This window comes from Paralichthys olivaceus, chromosome 22, assembly GCF_024713975.1.
Source record: "Paralichthys olivaceus isolate ysfri-2021 chromosome 22, ASM2471397v2, whole genome shotgun sequence".
Taxonomy (NCBI): domain Eukaryota; kingdom Metazoa; phylum Chordata; class Actinopteri; order Pleuronectiformes; family Paralichthyidae; genus Paralichthys; species Paralichthys olivaceus.
Genome location: NC_091114.1, coordinates 5442373 through 5462195, shown reverse-complemented (window position 1 = coordinate 5462195; position 19823 = coordinate 5442373). Strand labels below are relative to the sequence as shown.

The window sequence follows — 19823 nt, the reverse complement described above, 5'->3', positions numbered from 1 at the left end:
CATATATATATATATATATATATATATATATAGCATATCATCCAATATTGTTACTTCGCTTTTTTATATTAAATGTTTTATTCAGGGAATTTAAGAGGTGGCAGTAGTTTGTTCCTCATATCCAAAATAAGGAAATCTCCCTCTCTGGTGACATGTCTGTGATGGTGTAAGCAATGCTGATTATATGACCACAAGAGTTTAAAGAAACACCAGGATGTGTAAGCTGTAGTTTTATTTCAAATAAATGAAGTAAACGTTTGCCAATGTTCCATCTCTCCTTTTAGTTTCAGGACTACCACAGCTTTGTGATGCACGGCTGCACGGTGGACAACCCCATCCTGGAGCGCTTCATCACACTCTTCAACAGCGTCTCCCAGTGGATCCAGCTCATGGTGCTCAGCAAGCCCACCGCCCCGCAGAGAGCTGTCGTCATCTCCCACTTCATCCGGCTGGCACAGGTCTGTCTGCTGGGCCCAGTACGGCTGTTTACTCAGAAGTGGTGTACAGGTGGTCATATGTGGGGCCTTAGGTAAAGCAGACAGACAGCAGATGATTGCCTTAGAGCACAGAGAAAATGTTTTATAAGGTGAATTAAAGATTCAAAGAGGAAGACTATTTCCAATTTGGTGGACCATATTGTGAGAAAAAGTGAATTTTAATTAAAAAGGCCTATTCTGCTGTCATGCATCTCTAATAGCCATAACAAAAACATTTTTTTTTTGCTGGGTGTTAGCATTATCCAAAGGCTTTCATGGGCCTCGGGGGTTGTTAAATAGTTTGAAACAATAGGAGAGCGAAAGAATGAAAATCACCTAAAGCTGATGTACCAGGCTTCCACGACTGAACAAAAAAATTGTCATATTTCCCGCACAAGGATTATCTCTTTGCTGCAAAGATTAGAATACAGTATGAAATTAAGATGCAGTGAGTCATAAGCTGTGTCACAATTTATGGGGTTATATCCTTCAGAGATAGACAGAGGAGATTGAGAGGATCTACTTTTGGCATTAAGAAAGTTTTAATGCGCCTTGCTTTTTTTTTAACATGTGTACCAGCTGTCAGGTTGAGTTGTAGCATGGTACTCAGAACTTCTTTAAAAGGCTGGGTTGTACTGTGAAGGATCCACCTGGAGCCTTCATTTCTCTGGAATGAAAGGACACATTTGTCAGTCGCATTTGAAGGAGCCTTTGAAATTGGGACAGTGTAGTCACGCCAATGGGATGGAATTGGTCCTCAAATGCAACCCCTCAAACGAAACACAGCTATAGATTCAGTTTGTAGAACGTACACTTCCTGTTGGCCAGAAATCTTTTATTGAGTGGAGGGATTTAAACACAACTACTTGGTCTTGTTTTTAGTTTAACTTGATTATTCAGTGCTTTCTTAGCTGTAAAGCATCCACTTCAACACTGAGCATAATATGTCAGGACAAAAACATCTCATTTCAAGCATTAAGCATTTAACATCAGCTGCATCTGAAACCTCTGATACAGAACGGAATGAAATGTGGGGAACCAACTGCTCCATTTAAATTTATTCTGGGTTTTTGAAACGTGAGAAAGTTGACCGAGTTTAACAGAGACTTTAAAAAATGTTCTTACACAGAAATTTAACAGCAGTTCCACCCATTATCAAGGTCAAACTATCCTCTATATAAACTCCATGTATCCGTTCACTGCTGCAGTTGTGAACTGAAATCATCTGTGGTCATCTAGAGGTCACGTTGGCTCTAATCCTAATCTTAATCTGGTGTTTCCCCGCCAATTCCCAGATGGCAGCTCACTGCCTTACATGGTTCTCTGAAGTGTCTGGAGGCTGTCGTCCTTTCACTATAAAAACGTCCCTTTAAATGGCGTCTATGGCTTCACTGTGATACACATCATTTCACCTTGATGTGATTATTTGCTTTGGGCGGTCAGATGGGCTGGGCTTTCCAAAACTCTACTCACTCTGCAGGGGAGCTTCAGTCATATGGGTTTTGGTTTTTCTGTCTTATTTTCTGTATTCAAGAGAAGGGTCTTTCAGTTTGAGAACAGGATTGATCAATTCAGATTTTGTACTGCTCTGACTCAAAACCCTGTGCTCGGACTCAAATATTTCAGCTCTTCTCTCCATGCGCAAGTCTGCTCCCGGATTTATCGAATGATCTGCTGGACTTCTGCTACAAGAAGGTGGTGTTGCCTTTCTTTGGGCGCACCAATTGGAAGCCGATGGGAGAGTGCATGATCCTGGTTTAAGTACCCGATTGTACAGGTTTCTCAAAGACATAAAGCTAGCACACCCACAACCAGGGTGGGAGAAATTAACACTACACCTGGCTTTCTATTTGTTGGCTTCCCCCCTAAAAAATAAGAGAGCAGACATTTCAAACGTAAAGAGGCAGCGTGGGCACGAGGAGAAGGGCTGAAGCTGGAGTGAAGGAAATCTAAGCACAAGGTATATTTTAGCGTTACAAAATCTGAATGTGAAATCAATAAGACCACACTCCTGGATAAGGATAGAAAAAAAAAACAGTCGACCACAGCAGAAGTAGAATCTTCTTCCTAGTAGCCTGCACTGCTCTGTGAGTACATCCTCGTTACAAATTGCGAAGCTAGTTTTCATCATTATGAGATGTCCTGGTCCGCCCCCATTTTCCATGAATTTGTACTCCTCCTTATCTGCAGAAGAGCACTCATAATTTATTTAGGAGGCTCTCAGCAGGTTTCTGCACCTCCCTCTCCCTAAATACACCAGTGCTCAAACACCTCAGCAGGGCTCTTGTCAGGAGAGCTCTCCTGAGTGTTTCACACTCCTTGATACTGCACGGAGCATCTCAAAGTCTTTCTGCACCGTGTCACTTGTGCAGAATTGGGTGACCACACAGGCAGACACATCATACCAACCAGAAATCCCCTTGTTAATTTTGTGCCAATTTGAAATGCCTCACCAGTGCCTGGTGCAAGCACGTGCAGGGACAAAAAAAATTCTGCTCGTGCTGATTTCAAATGAAGTCATAGGCAGCACAGAAGGTAGCCGCGACATTTCCCCAAAGCTTCCCTCGGGGTGTGCTGGCTCTGTCTCATTTCAGCCATCACAAATGACTCATGTTCTATTTTTTTTTTGAATGCGAGGACTTGTGCTGTGATTTCAAATGCAAAAATGGCACATGCACCCTGAAAAGCTCTGTCCCAGTTCACAGTATGTTCTCTGTGCATGTGTCTTGAACAATACACCAAGCACTGAAACTGCCCTGGAAATCCTGGGCTGGCTTCCACGCCGTTTGCCAATTGATTCCAAAGAGTGTTTGAGCTAAATCAAATGATCCCCTCTGGCAGCCCTCCCACACAGCTGCAACCCCATTGATTTTCACTGAGATGCCAAGCAGGCTGAAGGGCAGCGTGGAGCCCTGCGGAGTGCCATTCACAAAGTGTTAGCCTAACTTTGACACAGACAGGACGGAACGTTTGGTAATATCTTGGCTACTCAGATTAGTTTTATGCAGAGGATGTGCATGTGGGCTATTGAGCTATTTGCAGCTCCTCCTGGAGTCTCTAGTTTTACCTTCTGATGCTTTTATTTTTCATTTCTGGACCCTTGTAACTCATTATAAATGTTTTTTTTAATGACCTACACCACCTTCTCGCTTGCAGTCTCCCTATGATCTTGTTCGTCAGTGGCTCACACATTCACGCACTGTCTCCACTGTTGTTTCATCCTAATATTTTCCTCATTCTTCAACAGAAGCTGCTTCAGTTGCAGAACTTTAACACGTTGATGGCGGTGGTGGGCGGCCTCAGCAACAGCTCCATCTCTCGCCTCAAAGACACGCAGGGCCACATCAGCGCAGAGACTAACAAGGTGCAGTAGTTGCCACTGTCCTGTTCAACCGACAATGACCTTTTTCTGGCACCCACAGATGAATGTGTTGTCCGCTGCACGTGGATGCATTTGGATATCAAGTGACCACAAGCTCCTACACTCCTACACAGAAGCTTTTTAAATCTTTGAATTTGAGCCATATGAATATAAAGTTGGGAGAGTTTCAGTGTCTTGTCTGTTATGTAAGTCCATCTGGAGGGAAGTGTTCCAGAATGTTTTTGATTCTTCTAAACAAATCTCACTTGAGACAGACTCTCTATTTCCTGCCAACTCTCATCTCATCCCACCCTGACGTGTCCATCCTTTCACCCCCCTGCACTCACTCAACTACAGGTTTTTAACAACCTCATTGAATTGGTGACATCGTGTGGGAACTACAGCCAGTACCGCAAGCGCTTCTCCGAGTGCTCCGGCTTCCGCTTCCCCATCCTTGGCGTGCACCTGAAAGACCTGATAGCCGTGCACGTGGCTCTGCCAGACTGGACCGACAAGGAGAAGACGCGGGTCAACCTGGCCAAGACCCAGCAGCTGTATGCCATCCTGCAAGAGCTAGCGCTCATCCAGACCACGCCACCTAATGTCGACGCCAATACGGACCTGCTCAACTTGCTAACGGTGAGAACACAGACTGGACAGATTGTGTGTGTGTGCCAGGCTGAAAGATGTTTGGCTCGAATTAAAGATGAACCCTCAAAGAACAGTGTGTACTAGGCCACATTAAAATCAGACAGCAGGGATGTAGGATGAAAAAGTTTGAGAGAAAGAAATGCACTTTGTGTCCAGCCAGTGAAACAGACGACCTGCTACACCTGTTTTTCTCTGCTGTGATTTGTTTGGCTCATGACAGACAGACTGTCCTGTAGTCAGAGATTAAAATGTAACCAAAGAAACCAAATGTAAAATAGATACGTTATGGTCCAGTGTGGTCACAACTAACAGTGTAAATATTTAGTCTTAAATAAACCTTTTAAATATTAAACATTGGATAAAATATTGTGGGTATGTGATTACATCTATGAACTCAACATCTACCTCTTAATGTTAAAGAAAGTGGAAAAAAAAATGTATGGCTTTGTTGGGTCATGCCCCACCCCTTAATAACATTTCATGAAAATCAGTTGAGTAGCTTTTGCATAATCTGGTTGTTAGTTGCAGAATTGACACATTTTGCTTGAATTATATCTTATCTCCTACATATGTTAATAGTTGTTTCATTGTTAAAATGTAGAATTTAACTGCACAACAGCTGTTTGCAAAGACAACAAGGTCAGAAACGCTTATTATTGATTGTCCATGTTGTGTTCCACACTGGCAGCCTGAGCCTAAGGGCCTGGTTGATTTCTTACGGAAAGTAGTCATGTGATAGAAGCCTGACGAATCAGCGAAGGGTACACTATGACCGCAAAGACCCACTCAGCAAGTGGTTGTGAGTGTCTACGCCATCGTTTCCAGATACCTCAGTTTCTTCCCTTTGACTAAAAGACATCCTCAGAGTTTTTAGCAGCGTTCCATTTATTTTAAGGAAAGAGGTGTTGAATGGAGTATCATTATAATTGTTTGTGTATAGTCTTAGCTGCTCTCTCACTTCTTATGTTGCACTTGTGTCAGTCACCAAACAGGACGAACAGGAAGAAAGTGGAGCTTTTACCAGGATATAATCCTCCAAAACATGCTTCATGAAGCACATCCAGTTTGAAATGTGAAAAGTGCTTATCTTACTAATGTTAAGAAAAATTACACTTTTCATATTTAAAGTGTGTCATAGGATAATTTCTCTTAAATTCAGTGGGAGCCCTCAGAGTGAAAGAGCGAGACTGATGCGTGAAAGCCGACGTGGTGTTGTACCATCACTAAAATTTGGCAGATGCAGATGAGAAGAGTTTCCGTGTGTTTTCTGAGTTTGAGCAATCCCCAAGAGATCAGTTACGCCGTGTGGCTGCAGGTGTTTGTATGAGACTGCAGCTGGCATCTCTCGTTTTTCACCTTTTTTTTTCTACCATGTGAAAATGAGAGAAAACAACTTGACAGGTTTTGGAGCTGAGGAGCGGCGGGGAAGCTTGCCGGACATGAGTCAATACCCAATTATCTTATGCCGGTGCTTATCGGAGTTGATCTGGCTTGAACGCCTTTGGCTTGCAGCAAAGGAGAGGGAAAGAGAGTCAATAAATCCTTCAAAAGTAATGAAAAAACTAAGAGGAATGCCTGTGTGGAGAGCTCAAATAAGCAGGTTTAAAATCTCTTTCCCCTCTTTGCATCAGCCTTTCAAGTGAAAGGTTTTCATTACATCAACCTGAATGTGGTAAACTACTCTGCTGCAAATCAGAAGGCCAAACTTGAACTCAATGAAAGGCAGGAAACACGATTACAGTAAGAGAGAAGAGCCAGAAGGAAAATCATTTGAGGAGAACAGCGGATGCAGTGGATGATTACATGTGGCAGTTTGCTGTCATGCGTTAAATGGAGCAAAAAAATAGATGCTCTCTCCTCACCTGTTGCCATAGCGGCTGTGTCAACGTGAAACACGCCTCAACCTAATGACTTCTTTAATGAGCTTGTGTGTGTGTGTGTGTGTGTGTGTGTGTGTGAGAGCATCTCGCTTTGTTAAATATGTGAAATACGTAAAACTCACAAGGTAAAAATAAGACACTCCTCCTGAGTGTGGATGATAAATAACTTTAATTTAAGCAAACTTATTGATTTGGATTTTGCTTTTATGTGTGAAGGGGTGTTTCTGACTTCTTTGTGTTCATGTGCTTTGAGTTCGTACTGCCCTGATACGTTTCACCTGTGACCAGTTGCCCCTCTGTGCTCCCAGTCGTCTTTGTTCGTCTTTTTTCCTTCCCCCGTCTTACTTTGTGTCTTCACTCTGTTCGATGGCGTTCGATCATGCTCACGCTTCTGCTCCCTTGTGTTTTTTATGAGTATGGATTTTCTGTTGTCCTTCCTGCATATGCATACCTGTGTATTCACTGCACCTGCCTCGGCCCTGCGTCTGCATTTTTGGTCTTGAAAGCCTTACCATAAACAAATCATTGTCCCATTCCAATTATACAGTGTTATAATACAATACTAGTAAATTACTGTGTTGGTATAGAGAACTGGGGAATCACTGCTACCTTTTGGATTCTGCCCCTATCATGCAATGCAAATTTACATATGTTTGTGTTAATTTTCAAAGGGATTATCAATGGAAGACCACAAACGTACTGTATGTATAAAGTTAATGTCACATGTGACACTCAAATAGAGGACGGATACTGTTAAACAATCCGTAGATGTAGCAAAGGAAACGTTTAACCCACATAAACTCATGACATAAAATAAATAATAATATTTCCATATTTATATTGATTTCTCAGAGAATTGTGTGCTTCTTGATGAAAAAAATATATATTTGGCATGTTTATATTGATGAGTGTGCAGGTCAGAATTAAATTCAGGATCCTTGTGGATTAAAATATGGCTTCATAAGGGATTAGGCTGTTTTCAGTCACTTTGTTTTAATTTAAGGGGACTGTCGGGCCTGGGTGGAGGTTTGCACTCTACTGAGGACATGTGTCATGAGTTTGGGATGGGCAGTGACTGGAGGGGCCCTGTGTATGTGCAGGTATCTCTGGACCAGTACCACACAGAGGAGGAGATCTACCAGATGTCCTTGCAGAGAGAACCACGGAAACCAGTGGTGAGCAGCACAAAGATGGACACTACCGGTTCCACACTTCTTTTTTTCTTATAACCCATATCCCTACTCCTGCCTTGATGTTCCTTTTTACAGATGTGTCACTTGCTTTATAAAGTCCAGGAGAGTCTAGACTCCTGATGGTTTTAGACACAGATATAATAAATTCATGCTAAATTGCCCTACAGAACCCATATCTGACCTACCCTGTGTAATGTAGATGCATAGAGTGGTATAACGAAAAGTGTCCCACAGGCATATTGGAAATCTTTACTTTCATTCTCTCCTGACATTTTGATCTATTGTTGTAACCCCTTGACTCCTGCTCTCCTCTCTGTAAGACGACACCTTTTTCCTCCCTGTGTTGATATTGATCTCATTTGCTTTTTGGTTTCTCTTCGGCCTCCCAGCAGAACTCCAGCCCCGGCCCCGCACCGCCTGACCCCAAGCCCACAATGATCGACGAGTGGTCTGTGTCAGTGAAGCCCAACGCCGACCCGACGGTTATCAAGAAACACATAGAGAAGATGGTGGAGGTGAGTTTCTCTCCTGGAAAGAGAAGGATTCATTATTGTCGTTATCCTCTCTACCACCATATCCACATAACTGTGAACACCAATTTTTTTGTCTTGGAATTGGGAGATTACATGATTCCCTCGGGTCAAAAGGTTTTTATCAGTCTGGACCGCTGGAATCCTTTCAGAACCCATTAAGAATAAATGGCTTCTTATGTTAAAATATCAGGGGATTGTTGGTCAGAGCAGTTTTATTTATTAAACACATTTGATACATAAAGGAAGATTTGTGGTACTAAACAGGGCAATTTAAAAAAAGGTAAAGGAAAAGCAATTAAAAATGGTCAATTAAGGGTCTAGGATCTAGTGGATTTAAATGGCATATTTTATTATAAGCATATTCAAACTTTGCCTTGCTTCATAGCCGAAAAGACACTGAAATTAACCCCTCAGAACCCTCTCGCTTACAGTCTGTCTTCAAGAACTTTGACACAGACGGTGACGGCAACATCTCCCAGGAAGAATTTGAAGCAATCAGGAACAACTTCCCTTACCTCAGCAAGTTTGGAGAACTGGACAAGAACCAGTGAGCATTTTCACATTTGTGCACCGTCCACGCTTCCAGCTTCCAGACTGAGCACAGCGGTGCTAACTCACCCCAGTCTGTTGCACAAATCCCTCTCATCTCTCTCCTGTCTTCTTGCTTCCTCTCACAGAGATGGGAAGATCAGCAGGGAGGAGATGATCGACTACTTCATGAAAGCCAGCTCTCTTCTTAACTGCAAGATGGGCTTCATCCACACTTTCACTGAGAACACCTACGTCAAGCCCACATTCTGTGAACACTGTGCCGGCTTTGTGAGTAAACAGTGAAAACTAGTCCTATATTGAGTTGGTGTTTCTTCCTCACTTATAACACAGAGCAGGGGATATATTATACAGATAGTTTTAAATACTGGGTCAGCTGTATGATTAATAGCTCCAGGCTCATGTGTAGACCTTAAACAAATATTGATCTTTGCTTTGTTTGCTTATATCTTTTCAAATGCATTGATTTCTTTACTAACCCAAATCGATGACACGTGCTGTAGCTCGTTGCGAAAAGTTCAAAGGTCGTCGGTGCTCAGGCTGCACAGATTACTTGTATCTGCGCCGCATTTTTTTGTCTCCGGCAGCGGCGCGATAGCCCCATCTCTCTGAGGCGCTCCCCTCTGTCAGGTCAGGGCAACACCAATTACTTTGAGCTACAGCCACACACTGCTCAAGCTGCATTCTGGGAAATATGGGAGGAAGGTAATTGGGCAGGATGATAGGCCTCCTCTGCTGCAGTGTCTGTGTTTGTGTGAATCCTCTGGCCCTTAACATTCCCCAAAGGCCCCCCCCAAAAAAAATAAATAAGGGCTCCGTGTTATGTACCCTCAGACAGTGAGTCAGCTGCAACGAGAGCAGGAATGGGGCCCTCATCACTGAGGTGACACCGCGTTCGTTGCTCTATTGTTCGCACAAGCTGGAGAGACATTGTAAGTGTGTCATAGATGATACTGCATGTGTAGACTCACAATAACACACCTTTAGACACACAAACACCTCTTTTCCAGAGGAGAGTCAGGCAGTTTCAAACCATCACAAGGGGGAACTTGTGAACTAGAGAGCAGGGAGAGATCAGGACTCCGACAGTGTGCTTCTTCCTTTGAATAGTTTTGTGTGTGAGTGTCAAAGGTAGCTACACCAGCCACTTCCTCCTCTGCCTGCTCTGTGCTTTCCTCTTGGCTCCTGTGCAGAAACAATATTTTCCCACTGTCCATTTTTCAGCACTTGTCTCAAATAAGCTGTGCAAGCCAAGTAGCCCCCACCCCAGCCCCTGTAAACACTGCACAGTTCACTCATCTCCCATGTCTCACATCCACATCCTCATAGTCTTGCACCATTTCGCCTGCAGCCACCTTTGGCCTAAACATCCTAATTAATGGCGCACAGACGAGTGTTACTAAATCTACAAACACGGTAGCGAGTGTTGCATCTCAGGAGGATACGGTCAGTGTTCAGCTACAGGCTCAGAGCTGTTTAATATGAGAGACTGTCTGCAGAGTGTGATGCACAAGCCTCTTTGGGTTTTTTGACGGAATCAGAATAAGAGCAGTTTATCTGTCGCTGCCAGAGCGTTCGCAAAGTGTGACAAAGGCTCAACGTGACTGAAAAGCCGCCACTTAGAGCTTTGACATTTTTTCTTTACCAGGTAAAGTGTCTCATTACAGTCACAAATTCTCTCCTGGCTGTCTGTCAAGGTAATCTATCCAACAATAAAGCAACAAAATCCAGTGCATATCCATGTTTTTTACATGATCACACCTAGCAACAAATTGCCTGCAGATCCAAACTGCAGAAAGACCTTTTTTAATGTATTTTTATGCATTTAGGTCACAAACCACAGCTTGTAAACAAACCCTACATGGATGCTGTCCTTTGGGTGACCTTATCCTTCTGGCTTGCAGTATTTAGCAGTGGAGAGGGGCGTGCCCAAATAAAATCTGTGTCCAGTCCCTGTTGCTTCAGCTACACATGATGAAGTGGACCCTTTGTAACAATTGTTCCTCTTTTAATGTCCAAATTAGTTGAAGACATGTTGAAGACATGTTGCACTGAAACAGCTCATTAAGTCTCTATAGATGATGGCATTCAGCACCTTGTTAGATCCTCTCAGCCCTGTTTGTGTCGTGCGTGCAGTGGAGGAGGGATTTGGATTTGATTTGAAGAGGCTTAAACATTCAGTGACAGCAATGACTTTAAAGGTACAGTTTGACATTTCATTACTTATTTGCTGTCTTTCTGAGAACTAAAGTTAGTTTGGTGGGTTGGTGATGAAATAATTTTGTTGAAATCCTCTTCCTGTCCCATGCCACCTGTAGCCAGCTCTGACACAATCACTCTTATATAGTGCATGTCCACTAAACATGGATCTACAGGCCTGCTGGTTCCCTGCCATCCTCAGGGTGACTCCAGGAAGTCAGTGCTCCCATACAACGGATAGTATATTCAGCCCTAACTGCAACTTAATTGAATGTGTTTGCTTTTGGAAAGAGGAGCTTTATCCCTCTGTAGTTACCAAATTATCAAAAAAATTGTGGAAAGCAGGAGCAGAATATGTAAATCTTGTCATTCTTTATGTCTGGTAGGAAAATATTGTTTTTAATTTATTCTTTAAAAGAAAAAAACCATGACGTTCAGCTTTTCTTCATCATCCAGTGTTTCATGAATGTGCCTTCAGTGATCAAATGCACGTCACTTGTCAGATTAATTTTAAACACATTGAAATGTTTCAGTTCAAGTTGAGTAGCTCAGTCACAGGCAACATGCTGAAATAAAGCATATAAGGAGAAAACACTGGCAAAAGAATCCAAAGCATATCTCACACAGTGTCATGATGAATGTTAAATGTTAGACTTTTCTAAAAGCTCACAGTGAACTGTTGCGCATTGTGTTCACGCATTGTACACAGATAGTAAAGGTGATAACCAACTTCTCTTTGTTGTGGAGCCTCTCGCTGTGCTATCCGATGCCCACTGTGTGTGTGTTGGTCTTTGTTTCTGTATATACTGTATGTGCCTCTACAGGTGTTATGTGTCTGCATGCATGTAGGTTTCCGTGTGTGTGCGTGCGTGTGCATGTGCGGAGAGGTCAGGATACTTTTTTTTTGCGCCTCCTCAGATGTGCCAGGGCGTTGTGTGATCTCCGGTTCAGCCCTTTCATGTCATTGTTCCCCCCACTGTCTGTGCCGTCCCCGCGTCCCGCTTGATCTTGGTCCATCCCTCTACGTCCCCACCGACCTCCCCTCTCTCTGCTTTTTCTTCCCCTACATCCTCCCATCTTTCTGTGTTCCATTGTGCTCTTCTCTTGTGAGTACACGATATCAAGATAAAACAGATCGGTGTATTTTCACTTGTTTAAGCACGTAAGCTGCTAATTCTGTCTGCTCTCTCTGTTATTGCAGTTATTGGTTTCTATTCGTTTCAGTTCACTTCAGCTTTGAGCCTGGTAACTCGAAATAGCAAATATGTGTCAAAGTGGTTTGGTTGTAAAGGTGTTGGCGGGTTCTGCTTTGCAGACTCTCCATGGCTGACTAAATAAAGCACATGCTCAACATGCAAGTGAGACATCAGTTGTTTCATAGAATTTGGATGAATCGATGTTAAATTGGCCCCATTTTCAGTGGCACTCCCAGAATTTAAATTGGGGTGGCCATTAACAATCTTGGGGTGGGCACACAAAAATAAAAAGTCAAAATATGGCAACAACAAATTATCACCGAATGTTTGAAAAAAGCAGGAGATCCACACACCTTGAAGCTCCTGTGAAATAAAATACACAGAATTGTATTTATGAAATATGCTGTTAAAGTGAATGGTCTAGTTTACAACTATGTCTATTAGGGTTAAGGAATTGTATATACTGACATAGGCTAGTTTGGTTTGTTATGTGGTTAATGTCATTTTCTGAAATTCATAGACGTAGATAACATTTTGAGTCCCACTGAAATCCTGTTTTAATATGTATCATTTTCTGTTTGTCATTAATTACTCGTATTACTGAATATTTTTTTAATTCTGTTAAAGTGACTTGTAAATACACCTTCAGATTTTACGCAGAAGACTGTTTATTCCATGACATATCTTTATTACTACATACTAAAGTACTCAATTCAACATCTTGTTGCCAAGATGGAACAAAATGAAAACTCATTCTAATTAACACCCAGCCCCACTGACCTGTTCCTCCTTTCTTTCTTTCTTTTTTTCTTTCTTTCTGTAGATATGGGGTTTCTACAAGCAAGGCTACAAGTGTAAAGGTAAGAGAGTGAATCTTTTGATTCCACATCAGCTGCACAGATGTGTGCAGAAGCCTGCAAAGAATTAGGGATTCTTTTTGATGCCATCGATCCCACACACACAATCCACAGAGTTCAAGTGTTGAGTAAATGTCATCAACGCAGAAACCTTTTCAAATACAGTTCATCACACTTTTATTGTATGTCCATACACAGAGCTCTGTTCACTAACAGCTGCTCCATCAGCTCAGACCACAATACTCTATTTGCCCTTTCAAGGCTCCCAGTAGACGAGTGTGTGAGGAAGCTGCTTCATTTCACAAACGTACATATACACACAGGCGAGCAACCCCCGACAACTCCCACCATCTCGTCCTCTTGGTCATTAGCTTCAAAAACACACACTTCTCTTCCTCCTCCTCCTCCTCCTCCCCCTCCCTGTGGATGTTTGCTGTTGATGGTCTCTGTTAATGCTCCAGTTAAGAAATGATAATCTGCAGACATTCAGCCTCATAATTAACTCACACTACACATGTTTCCGTCCAGATGTCAAGCAACAACTTTGGAAAATGTTTGCAAGATCTAAAATGCAAATCACACAAGTCTCCATCTGCTGGAGCGCCGGAGTGATTGATTACAGCTCGGCCGTGTGAGATGTTAGAGCGGTGAGATAACATTTCATTGCTTTGCCAATCGTTCCAATAAATGAGAATATAAACGTTTACGGCACAGGACTGAGTGTCGCAGTGTCACTTCAGTTTAGTGAATAGTTTTCAGTTTAGTGAATAGTAGCCTGAGAAATAGGAGTGAAATGTATGTATGTACACTGTACCGTTACACTTTACGTACAGGTGTGGTTGTTGCAGTGCACTCACGACTCAGCTCCTCGCTGTCTCTCCAACGTTATGTTGCGTGTCACCGGATGTTATATATTTACTTTCTCCTTCTTCTCCTCTTGAAAAGAAATTCATTTATCAACTTTCTATTGTCCACTCACAATATTAATTGCTGCCTCATTCAGTCAGCTTCATCTCAGGTTGGCCGGCGCTTCTTAAATAGCTTGGAAGTTATTGTTAAACATTAAAGCTGCTTTAGCCTTCTGGGTAATTACTGCTCATGGGGCCTTTGAGGTCCTGAGTTCTGTTACTCGGAGAGCTCACAGCACCCTGCGTCTTGATTTCAAAAGGGAAAAGACACCTGTGAACACTGACTAGTTAGCGACATATACTATTCTGAGGAAATGTGATAATTTAGCTTTTATACACAGTGTTTGGAAGGTAATTCAGTTTCTTAAAGGCAAACACGACTATGATATTGCTGCAGTTGATACAAAATGAGGGGAAAACAGCAGGAAGGAGAGAAAACCAAACATCCAGAAACACTGACAAATTGATTAATGCAAGTGTATACACAGCACCCACTTGTACCCCCCCTCCCACCCAAACCTTCCCTATCAGACACTTCCTTCAGCGTGGAGAGAAGACGGGGGAGTGGAGTGTTCTGTCTCGTTCCAGTGCATTAAGGAGTCCAGAGGAAGTCAATGAAAGGGCCCACAGCCATTCATCCCCATTACCATTGTTAGCCTGTACTCAGGGAGGTAGAGAGAGAGCGGCAGGGACATTATTAAAATGAATCACCCATGTTGAGATCCCTGAGAGAGTGTGTGTGTGTGTGTGTGTGTGTGTGTGTGTGTGTGTGTGTATATGGACGTGTGTTTATAGGAGAAAGCTCAATGTTATTTGGGGAAATCTTCTCATCCACTGTGTTGTCAGGAGTTGAGAGAGATAATCAATACCAATTTTTATAATTGTCTATAAATATGACGCTGCCCCAGCTCTTCCCCCATACAACGGAGGCCGATACATCTCTCACAAACACATTAACAGAAAACAGGAACGCAAAAGCCACGACTTCACTTTAAAAACCACATAATGGAAACATGACCACAACGAAAGTGTGGATATTGACAAATGACAACTAAGCGAGCAGTTACTTAATGTGGTCAAATCACAGATGTATGGGTTAAGTGAGCCTTCGTTTGTACAAACCAGTTGCAGCTAAGAATTGGAAGCTTATATATTTGATTATGTATTTGAGGTGTTACAGTACAGGTACATATTTCCATTGTGGGTTCTCAAAGAATCGTACCGCAACACCTGAAATAGGCAAGCTTCGAATAGGCTGCGTTGACTGGGTTTCCAAAACAATGGCTCACTTCACATCAGTAAGTAACGTTGTTTGTTTCATTGTCAACATCTGTGTTGCTCACTTCCTTTGTGATTGTGTTTCAGTTGTGTGGCTTCTGCATTTGTGTTTTCTGTTAAAGGGATTGTCTGAGACGTCTTGGCCACTGTGCCTTACCCCTCCAATTTCATGGGTTTGTTATGGGCCACCCGGGTACAATGGCTGTAATTAATACAGTCATGCTACAAGGACAAAAAACAAACCAAAGAGAGAATTTGCAGCGAGGCTAAACAAAGAGAACCGTTTGAAATGGCTGCTTTTCAGTAATTTCAAGGTAGACAGTTCTCCATGAATGAATTCAGACACTTGACCACGCAGGTAAGAGGTCAAAGAGGCTAATTTCCGACTTCCTGACTATGGAGAATAAGAATTCTTTCTTTTAAAGTCATCGATTATGCTTTCAAGAGGACATGAGATTTTAATTAGCGAAACAGCTTTCATATTAAGTGTTTGGCGACTGTGTCAAGGACAAATGAGATTCGTTTTATTGTGATTTGTTGTGCATTCAGATTGGTTGTCTCTCACATGTTTTCTTGGCGCTGGATGGCCCGTCGCACCTCCGCTCTTAGACTCCCCCTGGTTGACCGAGTTGTTGTCTGGCACTGTCGGCCTCACTGTAGGCCAGTGTTCACGTGTCTGCATGGCGTGTAGAAGCACTCTCCCTTCACCGCTCACTCTCCTTTTCGCCTCCATGTTTGTGTTGGCACCCATTCCTCTGTCTGACCCTCTCCCTCTATCTCCACCCGACTCCCGGTCTACCCGTCTCTCCTGGCCTTTCGTCCTCCCGTCTCGCCTCCTCTCTCGACGACTCTCCCTCCCTCTCTTCCGACCTCACTCTCCTCCTCTGGCACGGCACCGCTCCCTGCCGCCGTCCTTCCACCTCCACACGGATGCTCCGGGAGCAGCCTGCGGGGTGAACTGCCACAAGTCCTGCCGGAGCCGTCTGGCCGTCGAGTGCCGGAAGAGGACCAAGAGCATCAGTCACGAGACACCGCCATCTCTGCAGGCAAGATCATATAGCTTCCCTCCACCTGCCAACACGCCGCCCAGCCTGCAGAGCACAGGTGAGTGGTGCTGTGTTTTTTTATATTAAAAGTCTGTTTTTCTTGCAAAGTAGCAAAGCAAAGACAAAAATGAGGAAAAAAACCTACATTTCAACCATTTTAATGCTCTTGGCATGAGAGAGCACATCAAAAGTGCTCACATCAAAAGTGCTCACATCAAAAGTGTAGAATAATACTTCATCTTCAAGACACAGATATTTTCAGGTGTACATTTTTCATCTCTTTCATGTGACGTAAATGCAGCATAAAATAGTGTTGTTAAGTTGATTTTAGATGAGGCACGCTATCATATGGATCCTCGCAATCCTTCAATATCCAACAATACTAACAGAAAAACAAAATTTCATTTTCAGAACAGTCTGTGAATGTAATGTATCATTCTCTCACACAGTAACAGCTTAGAGCAATTTTTCTGTTTTCGACCCCTCAGCTTTTTGAGGGGGTGTTTTGGTCTCTCCCCCCCAGCGTCGGTGCACTGACATCTGGCAGATATTTTCAATAACAATAGTGTCAGTTGCAATGGGGATGTGATTGGTCCACCAAGGTGAGACCTGTGAGTCACCGACGCAGTGTTTTCTGTTTTTATATCAGCGAGGACCTGCATGGATGAAACAATAGAGCCAGGCGCTGGTAAACAGAAAGAGGCCACATATATCATTAGATTTGGTCTGTGTGTGTGTTTGCATTTCCATTTGTTTGACAAATCTGTTCCTATTTTCTTTTCCCTCACTTTCTGTTTCCATCAGTGATTGCTGAAGAGGATATAGAGGCGGTGGAGGAAGGTGTGTTTGATGTCCACCTATAACCAGGTGAGAGATGAGTTTTGCTTCTTACTTCATAATACCGACTGCATTAATAACTAAATCGGACTCAATCGTTTTCTTTTATTACCTAGAATTTACTCCTGGTGTGCTGCACACAGGGGGGCTGTCCTAAACACAGTTAAATTATATATGGATTTTTGTATTAATTTGAATATCCAACATTTTATACCAGTTTTGGAACATTTTGGTACACACAGCAAACGTCGCTAATTTTTGAGAGGTAACCAATCCACTACAAACATCTGTGTTTGTTTCATATTCTACATGTGTGCATTACACAGGCTACACATGATCATAAAAAATTCATTATAAAAAAAATTAAAATGGGTGGAGGTCAGACCTACCACTATACACATACTCTATATATATAGATATGCTTGGTAAAATGGTTTGACCTGTAATTACAGTTACCCGCCTGCAGGAGTTGCTGCAGCCCCTCAAGTACCCCTTCGCCTTCCCACAAAGCCTGAACTTGTCTCTCTAGCAAAGTTCACGTTCTTTGAATGTGAAAAGTGTCAAACACTCAATTGTGGATCATATATTTTCAATATAGCTACCTACCAAAATCATTTTCATAATGCTACATGACCTGTGGCTACGATTTCATGTGCTCTTTTAAAGGCATCGGTGTCACTCAAATATTTCTGCGTCTTGGCTGTCAAGCTAATCAGTGCATTTACCCAAAAAAGCATAGAAAGCTTTTCTTCTCTAATTGTTCATTCATTTTTACAGTCAGGCAGAAAACTACAGAGACCACTGGTGACATTTGGGAGGAAAATCAGTGATTAAGGCGAGGGAAAAACTCAATTTTTGGGGGCTCCGTATAAAAAACGAATCATGATCTGACAGGAAAAAACATCACTGGTCGGAGGTAACAGCAAAAAATAATCACATCTGCATTGGAGAAATTTCTTCTTACTTCCTCTTATTTTGCACTTCCTGAAATTGAGCTTGTGGTCCCCTGAGAATCACTGATTTGCAAGCGATGCAGGGGCCAATGCATAATTTGGCAAATGACCATCTGAGCAATAATAAACAGTGTCCAGATCATGGCAGGTTGATTAAACACAAGTTTGTAGGGATGGAGCATATAGAGGCAGCCTCTATAAGATGGTAATTGCCGCCTCAGGGCTCAGGGGCTTTTGGTTTGTAAATAACTGGTTCATATTCCCAATCCAGTTTATTAAAGCAGATTACCACAAACTGAAAACCAACACAGCAACTGCTGGGCTTTCAGGGGCCCCCTGGAGGTCTGGGTTCCCAGAGCTCTTGCTATTCTGCACAGTGCAGACGTGTTTTCATTTATCTTCCTCGAGCATGTAAACCCGTTCCCTCACTGTATCAGTCTCTGTATGAATTGAAGCATGAGGTCAGTGAGTCTGCAGCTCTTTTATTTTTTTAATCCCTCTCTCTGGTTGGTTTGCAGGAGGCAAAATCAGCGACCGTCCATCGGGGGGAGCCAGATGCAGAAAGTGCTGCAGTATGTGAGTCTCGCAGCACCCCCACACTGAGGAGAAATTGCACTGAACACAAATCAGGATACCGACACGGTGCCACACGGTGGACAAAAGCCGCAACAGCAACCCCAGTCTGGCTGACTCACATGAATGTGATGACCAATGTGAATGGAACGGTCTTTGTATGTCAAATGTCTACATTTTGATCCCATTCCGACCAAGTGTTTGTGTAAAAACTCACTCTATATATTCTAAAGAAAAAATAAATAAAATCCACAATATTGTATTTTCCTATGTTAAAGTCAGAGGAGTTTAATTTGAGCTCCTTTTGCTGCAGATTGGAACGGCTGTCTATTTTTTTTTCTTTTAAAACACAATAGTGGTGCTGTCATTGCCAAGAATGTAAACCTGCTGCCCAGACTAAGCTGCTGTCTCCTTTATCTGAGAATCTCTGCTTTTTCTTGCTTGTCGGCTTGTTTTGAAATTCATTTCAATGCACCAATTTCGATGTCAGGTAAAAAAAAAAGATTGATTTAGGGTGTTGACGACAAAAGCAGCCACTTTGCAAACAAACTAAGACGGCCGCGTGGACAGTTATAATGACGGTGGACTTTGATCAGCGTCACATTTTTTTCCTGTTTTTCCTGAATATCTGAAACTGTCCTGTGGTTATTACCGTTGTGATGTTTTCAGTATGCAGTACTGTCTTGTACCAGTGCACTGACGATCTATCCTCTCGCACGTTGACGGTGGAACGCTGCTGTCACATGAAGAACCCGTGAGAGAGAGAGCGGGAAACGTGGCTCCTGTGCGGGCGCTGTCAGTCGAGATACGTTAATCAAACGGGTAATACCCAAACTGGAGTAATGAGGCTTTTTCATTTGACAGCTTAAAAAAAATGATCCTGAGAAATCTGTGTTGATGCAAGTTGTATTTTACTGTTTTTATCTCGCATGCTTCTCTCCTTCATGGCTCTATTCTGTGGCCAGATGTCTCTGTTACTGAGGATTTCTTCTTTTCAGTTTTTTTAATGTAGCATGCAGAGTTATCATTAGTTAGGAAACATGAAGTCTTGAAATTCCAGCCAGAGGAAGTGTTTGTGTTGCTTTGTGCCTGCGCAGAAATGAATTCAGACTTCGAGTGCCATATTGTTAACTGCTGGTTTGTCATTGATTGAGACTCATCCCACTGCTGGTATTTATTTTTTCTGTATAAAGAGCTAAATAGCTGCCGGTCCTTCTGTGTCGCTCCCAGCCTTACGAAAGATGTTCGCTGTTATTCTGTGAATGAATCTTTCCGACTGATATCTGTGCTACTCCTTGTAGTCTCCAGATGATTCCTCAGTATTAAATGGAGG

At 42.7% G+C, this 19823-nt stretch overlaps 1 protein-coding gene across 8 annotated transcripts in view; it reads left to right on the top strand.

The window, feature by feature from the left end:
* Positions 1-18738, top strand: part of LOC109637668 (RAS guanyl-releasing protein 2) — a 36591-nt gene extending 17853 nt beyond the window's left edge. For 3 of the 8 annotated variants that reach the window (XM_069519292.1, XM_069519293.1, XM_020100194.2), the window contains exons 7-17: positions 285-458; positions 3724-3840; positions 4195-4476; positions 7469-7543; positions 7954-8076; positions 8526-8641; positions 8772-8913; positions 12862-12898; positions 16027-16185; positions 16932-16994; positions 18436-18738. In XM_069519292.1, the coding sequence (XP_069375393.1) occupies positions 285-458; positions 3724-3840; positions 4195-4476; positions 7469-7543; positions 7954-8076; positions 8526-8641; positions 8772-8913; positions 12862-12898; positions 16027-16185; positions 16932-16990 (1284 nt within the window). In that variant the 3' untranslated portion in view covers positions 16991-16994; positions 18436-18738. Of the gene's footprint in view, positions 1-284; positions 459-3723; positions 3841-4194; positions 4477-7468; positions 7544-7950; positions 8077-8525; positions 8642-8771; positions 8914-12861; positions 12899-13423; positions 16186-16931; positions 16995-18435 lie in introns of all 8 variants that reach the window. The other 5 variants (XM_020100195.2, XM_020100196.2, XM_020100193.2 and 2 more) reach the window with 2 other exon arrangements.
* The last annotated feature ends 1085 nt before the right edge of the window (positions 18739-19823 follow it).